Source organism: Echinops telfairi, unplaced genomic scaffold (genome assembly GCF_000313985.2).
Source record: "Echinops telfairi isolate 266 unplaced genomic scaffold, ASM31398v2 ScPeMD7_7419;HRSCAF=8457, whole genome shotgun sequence".
In the NCBI taxonomy this organism is placed as follows: Eukaryota; Metazoa; Chordata; class Mammalia; order Afrosoricida; family Tenrecidae; genus Echinops; species Echinops telfairi.
In genome coordinates this window covers 334,452-341,789 of record NW_022111319.1, presented here as the reverse complement: position 1 = coordinate 341,789, position 7,338 = coordinate 334,452, and the positions used below count along the sequence as shown (strand labels likewise).

Sequence of the window (7,338 nt, the reverse complement as noted above, 5' to 3'; positions counted from 1 at the left end):
AATCATTGTGGGCAAAAAGCAACAAAAATGAATCACTCCCTGAACCTAAAGGAAAAACTAAGGTACAGTTTCAGTAGAACAAAAAGGTACTTTTGTTAGGATATTTTACTATTAAAACAATTCCCTTACTAAAGAAAAATCTTTTTGGTAAACAGGTAGAAAGTTATGCTGAAATAGAAATACCTACAAAGACAACTCTAGTCTCGAAGCATTCAGTGCCTTTGCCAACAGAACTCAACTCTGAAACAACCAAATCAGAACCCACCTCAGGTTTGTTTTCATTCATAAATAATTTGATAATAGTATTATAATTATTTGTTTGAACTTAGCTTATGTCTCTTAATCAAGGTTTTGTTTTTCTCCTAGCTGTACTATGTCTATCTTTTTAAGTTATAAGGTACTCAAAGGTCAGGGATTTGATTCATTGCTACATAGTTCATAATTTGTGTAGAGTTTTGTGTATAAGGATTAGAGTAGCACTGGTGGGTGGTTTTGCTGAGTGAAGCATTTAATATCACTGTATTAATTCAAGTTTTTAATCATGTGGGAGAAACTGTACCTTTCTGGTTCATGTCAGTTTAAAGGTGTGATCCGCATCAATAGCCTCCATTATTGATTTCTACCTCTCATAGTTTTTAATTCAATTTTGGTACTAGTAATCTGCTCCCATAAAGTCGATGAAAGCCAATAGGGGCAATTTTACTCTCTCCTATAGGGTCACTATAATTTGGAATTGACTTGAGGGCACACAATAGCAATATGCAGTTTCAAGCCAAAAGGCTTCATATTGCAATACTTGAGAGTTTTCAAAATTCATAGGCCAAAACTCTGTCTACCTTAGATATAAACCAAAATCCAAACTCATTGCCAACAGTTGATGTTCACTCATAGCGAACCTTTGGGGGTTTCTGAGATGGTAACTTGTTTACTAGCGTAGAAAGCCTCTCCTAAGGAGCTGCTGGTGGTTTCAAACTGCCGACCATGCTGATCACAGGCCAACGTGTAACCAATCCTTCAAAACAGTGGATTTTATTAAACGTTCTACAGTGGATTTATATGAAGATTCTTCTAGTTAATAATTATCAATCTAAAATTAAAATTTGAAGGCTTTTTAACAATTTTTGAGTGGTGGAAAGATCTTAAAATAAGCAGAAGTAGTTTAGTGAGTTGAACCTTTGACCAGACTTTGGGGATGAGTATAAATTAAGAAAGGTGTTTAAGTGCAAGAGAACTTAGCTAATTGATGGACTTTCTTAAGCAAATTAGAGAAATTAAGGCTCACATGAAATAATTATTTGTTATTTATCTAGGTTACTATGATAAAGTAGAAATAGATAGAATATTCTGATAAAGTAGAAAGCTATTTTTACTACATATTTTTCTACTTGAACTGAGCAATGGTGTCCATCAGGAGGCAGTAAAGACACATCTGAGAAATCTGCAGCTATAATATGATAGGAAAATATATATGCTTTCTATTGGTGCCTAAATCTAAGGTGTTGTTAGTACTATTGTGGTTTGTTGAGTACACTTAGCTTTGGGGAAACTATTCCTTTTCAGTAGAGGTTAGTGAAAAAGACAAATCTTCCCCAGGCATGTTTCCTAGATTACAAAACTTCTATTCACAGACTCCACAAAAATCCTACTCACAGATCCCCCCCAGTGTGACCCTGGGTTAAGAATTCTATAGAAAACTAAATTAAATATCTAGGGTAGTAAGTAATTTTTGTGATTTTTAAAATACATTTGATGATGGAGTCACATATGGATATGCCATATGGAGTCACATATTGATGTCATTTTATGAAAGAAATGTTTCTGAAGAGAGTGGCATAAAACAAATCATTATATTCAAATCCATTTCTCTACTATGTTTCATTATATAATATTGGAAATTAAAATCCTCTATGAAAAAACCAAACAAAACAAAACTGGCTCCAAAATGTAAGAAATCATTTGTAAATGAAGTTTTGAACAAACATTTAAAATAAAAACAAATTTCTAAAAACATTTGATAATATCACAAAATAAGTATAACAATAGTTATTGCTTGTGTGTTTACTGTTTATGTAAGATACTATGTATACTTTGTGAGTGAATTTAATACTTAAATTGACTGTATGAGACTGTTGTTACTCTAACCCTCCACATTTTATAAAATAGTCAGGGCTGTTGTATTAGAATTAGATAGACTTACTTGCTTTTGGCCTTGAATCCACATCAGTCAAGTTCACCTCTCTAAAATAAGATGTTCTTCTCCTTTAAGAAAGGTAATATAAAAATGTGTACCACATGGTGGTAATGTGAGATAATGCATAAAAATAACTTCACTTTAACCTCTTCTCTTGACTTTCTTGAACCTCTTTTCTGACTTTCTGGATGAACCTCTTTTTCTGACTTTCTGGATGATCTCACCAATTCCATAATTTGAATATACCAGTTTAAGACCTGTATTTTGATATGTAGTAAGCAATTAAAGTTTAATATGCACAAAACTTACCACTTTACTTGCAGATTTTTAAACCTGCGCTGCTCACAAATTTCTCTAAGTCAGTGATTGGCAATTCTCATTTGTTCCATTTCTTTTTTTTTAAATTTTCTTCCTTCTTGGACAGTTTCCTTTTAAAAAAAACTTTTCATTGTGAATTAAGGGGAGGTTTACGTTTAATCGTTTTTCATATTCAACAATTTAAATAACTTAACAAACTTCCTAAGAGCTTTTCCTTCTCCCCTCCCTTTTCTTCACCCCCTTCTTATAGGACATTATCTTCCACCTTAACCCTAGTTAACACCTATATACCTTCTAGCCTACTACTTCACCTTCTCTCCCTTTCCTTCCACCCCTAGTAGCCATCAAAGTTTGTTTCTCTTAGCATGAATAGCCGTTAACTTAATTTTCTTTTATAATAACAGTGTCATACACTATTGGTTAACTTCACTCAGCATAATGCTCACCAAATATATCCATGTCATGAGGTGTTTCACAATATCATCAATATTCCATTCTGTATATATACCAAAATTTGTTCAGTTTCTTAAATTAAGGAGTCTATTGCATCCATTTAAGAAGTCCTTTCCATCCTGCTTTTAAAAGTTCTTCGTAATCAAAGCCCTTTCCCCTACATCCAGATTACGTCATCGTGCCTTTCTCCTGGAGCATTGTACCCTGTTTCCCTAAAAAAAAGACAGTGTCTTATATTAATTTTTGCTCCCAAAGATGCACTAGCCTTTATTTTCAGGGATGTCTTATTTTTCCATAAAGAAGGATATGGTACACATTTATTGTTGAACAACAAAAAAAGGAAATTTATTACCTGTGTACGGTATGGTAGTAGTTGTCATCACAAACCAGCATAACCAGACAAACTGTGAATCCTACAGTATCAAGAATTTCTTGTTACTGCCATTTTTTCCATGTACAACAATCTATGGTACATTTACTCATTTATTCAATGACAGTCATGTCATCATCTTCTGGAACATCATAACAATCCAAGCCCTTATTTTCGGGGGGATGCCTTATATTTCAGCGAGAGGCAAAACTGTAAGTAGGTCTTATTTTCGGGGAAACAGGGTAGTAACTTCCTACCCTTGTTCTACCCTTTCTCCTGGAGCATTGTAGTAACTTCCTACCCTTGTTCTATCCTTTCTCCTGAAGCATTGTAGTAACTTCCTAACTGCTTCTACCCTTGTTCCTCTGTAGTCTCTGTCCCACTGCCAAGGAGTTATCATGTATAATTTAACTCTACTCAAAGGTTTAGCATCCAGTGTGGTCACATGTCCTGTCACTCTCTTGATACACCAGTGCCAACACATTTTACCTACTCTGTTTCAACCTATTGGCAACTTTATGATTCTTCAGTTCCATTACATTTTTGATCTGTTCATCCTATCAGGCATTTCTCTCATAGCTGCACATCTTACAGTCGCACTTCTTTCGGTTCCTTGCCAAGAAGACTTTCCTTGTCCACCCTATTTAAAATTATAAACTACCCCAAAAATCCCTACTGTATTTTTCTATTTAGGACTTACCAAATCTGATATATATTTTACTTGATTTATTTTATGTCTCACCCAGTTAGAACAGTAGATTCATATTAGCAGAGGTTTTATCTGCGTTGTTCACTGCTCTGTTTCTAGTATGAATTATAAATTTGTTAAATCCATATTTTTTAATACTTTATCAGGTACTACACAGTTTTTGCCTGACTCCAAGCTCATGGATCACGGGCAGTCCCATCCAGAAGATGTAGATTTGTACAGCACTAGAAGCTGAAATGGATGGCCTAGAGAACTACAAGATGTGTGAAGTTTGCGAATAATGATGAAAAATCATGTAATGGGTAACTGACACATAGAGTATAACTTAATTCAAGATTTCCCCCTTAAATCTTATAATAACCAGGCACGTATGTGGTTAATACACAAACTGAATGCAATACAAGCAGTATGAAATAATTGATGAGGAGACAGTTGTAGAAGTATTTAGGATGCATTTGATGACTTTTAAGGATGTTTATACAAGATCAAAATGGAATAAAGATATGAGACTTAAATCTGAAATTATGTACATAAATACACACAAATATATCTGTTCTAACTTTTCCAAAGTTTTGTCAGCTAAATTAGAAAGGTGTATGAAAGGCTGCCTCCCTCACTTTTTTCCATTAGAGCTGGAATAAAGTATGCATATTTTTGTCACTTACAATTGGTATTGTCTCTGTCTTTTGTTAACATTAACTTCACATAAACATCCCAAACGAACTCCTAACTCTCTAAGATGCCTATGAAGACCCTCTGATAGTATAGTGGGTTACAAATTGAGCTGCTAAGCCCAAGTTCAGCAGTTCAAGCCCATCAGCCATTTTGCAAGGAGAAAAATGAGGCTTTCTATTCCCCTACAGATTCACAGCCTCGGAAACCCACAGGGGCACTTCTGCTTTGTACTAGAAGGTGGCTTTGAGTTGGAATCAGTTCAGTGCCAATGAGTTTTTTAACTATAATCTGCACAGGCTCCCCAAACACTGTTTTCTAGGATTATAATCCATCCTGCTTTATCTTCAACCTTTGGTTTCTTTCTTCCCTTCTATTTTTCTTCACTCTCTAATTTCAATTCCTTAACTAAAAACAACACACAAGTAACCTTTTCTTATGTCAGCCTCTTCCACTTGACCTTTCTTTTCTCTCCTCTTCCTATAATTGCACTTCTTTAAACATTGTCACTTTCTTACTTCATCACTTTCAATTCCTTTCACTTGCAACAACTTGGCCCCCCTACTTACTTGAGTTTTTGGTTACTGTTGACTCTTGACCCCTCCCTTCCTGGCACCCACCCCTACCTTTGCTCTTTCATTGTTTCTCTTGTCATTCTTCATTGTCTTGTTCTCCTGCTCTTCTTCCTTAAATGCTAATGCTGCTTAGGTTTCATTCCTAGTATGCATTTCTCATTCTAAATGCACTCTGTTTCACTGAACACACACCATTGGTTTCAGCCACCATTTATGCCATCTTTTTTTGCCATCTTTATTTAAATCCCGTTTACTTATTTCTCCAGAGTTGCGAGACCTGTATTTCTAATTACCAGTTATATCATGTTACACCTCATATATTTCATTGTCTATATACCCAAAACTAAATTACCTTTTCTTCTCTCTTTTTATTTCTCAATCTATTCTACATTTCTATATCTGACATTGTTCTTGTTTAACTCTTCATCTTCACCTCCCTGGCTAATCTCCTTGCCTCACTTGATTAGTCTGTTTAATCTCAGTCATTTGAAAATGTGTTCTGCTTGCAAGAAACAGAAAACCAATTTACAGTGTCTTAAATAATGGTGCACTTAAAGCCTGACCTGTTGCATTTGTCAGGAATCTAGACTTTCTCTCTCTCTTCCCTCTGCTCTCTTTAACATAATATTTGGTATTTTACCTCAGGGTCATAAGATGGTCATTTTACCTCCAGGGAGAGCATAAACATTCAAGGTAGGAAGGAGCAGGGGAGAGATGGTGTATAGGATGATTCTAGCCTATCAAAAACCAAATCATCTGAGAACCCATTTAGCACACTTTTTCTTTATCTCCATCATGACTCACATTTAGCTCAAGGAAGATTAGATTTTTTTCTATGAGGAAGGCAAGGGACAAGGGTTTGGAAATAAATGTTGGCTTTAACATACAGTGTCTGCTATCCATCTGTGGTAGTTATATAATCTGGTGTCAATATGAGACTATTAAGAGTGACAGGGTAGACTTTAGTCTGTCAATCAGGTTGCACCTTGATGACCACATTTGGAAGCCCTATGGAGATAAATATCTTACTGGAGGTCAGACCTTCTCTGTCTGCTTGACATTTCTGTTGACCAGCCACAGGGAGCTAGGCTGATGGAGCCAGAGTCCTGTACCTGGAGGAGCCACATGGAGACCCACGACAGCACTAAGATGCTTCCACTACCACTGGATCCACAAGACTTTCCACCTACTAGCCTGTAATCTTCCTGCATTCATCATCATTGCATATGTCGCGAGTCTGAAGAGGAATTTACAGACTGGTGTCGGACATGTGGGCTAATATCGGACTTATGGACTTGATCAGGACTGGGCTGGGATATTTTCTTAATATACAATTACTCTTTTATATAAAGTTCTTTCTTGTATATCTATGAGTGTCTCTGGATTAGTTTCTCTAGTCTACCTGGATTAACACATTATGGTACCTTGGGAGTGGGGTACTAGAGAAACAAATCGTGAAGATGGAATGTAGACACTGGTTTAACTTCTGTAATTTCTCTTCTTTGGCTAGCCAGAGGTCAGATAATGGCCTTGCAGTTTACTGGGTTATTTTCTGGAAGTAATGTGAGAATTTAAAGTTTTGAGTTCTAGAAATTATCTTTGGTTAATTCTGTCTGGTGAAAATGATTGTGAGAAATGTGAATCTGGAGCTCAGGTGGAACATTTGCATCTTGAATTTCTCAGAGACCATGTGGCTTTAACAGAAGGTCAGAATGGCTGACAAAAGGCCCCACCCTGGCTTGATGCAGTCAGGTCTAAGGCCATATTTTGTATCATTGGAATAGTTTAGATTAGGATAGAACTGATTGTTTTAAGATTGAGTTTAGGATCTGGCTCTATTAGGTTTTCTTCTGCCTATTGTTATTGATGGAATGATTGATACAAATGGTTATTGGGAAGTAAAAATAGAGAGTTTGTAAGACGACTTGCCTTTTGCCTTTAAATTGGAATTTAAATAGGTTAGGACACCCCTACAAAGAAGGCTCTAAAAGGATAAGCCCCACCCAGTATCTTGAGTGGTCAGGACATTAGAAGGTGGAGAGACTTGCCT

The 7,338-nt window shown here is 35.9% G+C and overlaps 1 protein-coding gene across 1 annotated transcript in view; it reads left to right on the top strand.

Annotated features, from left to right (window-relative positions):
• APOOL (apolipoprotein O like) overlaps positions 1-4,708 on the top strand; it is a 53,583-nt gene extending 48,875 nt beyond the window's left edge. Inside the window, 3 exon segments of the mRNA XM_045297371.1 lie at positions 1-62; positions 156-270; positions 4,188-4,708. The exon segment at positions 1-62 is cut by the window's left edge and continues 5 nt beyond it. Coding sequence (XP_045153306.1) covers positions 1-62; positions 156-270; positions 4,188-4,276 — 266 coding nt within the window. The 3' untranslated portion in view covers positions 4,277-4,708.
• The last annotated feature ends 2,630 nt before the right edge of the window (positions 4,709-7,338 follow it).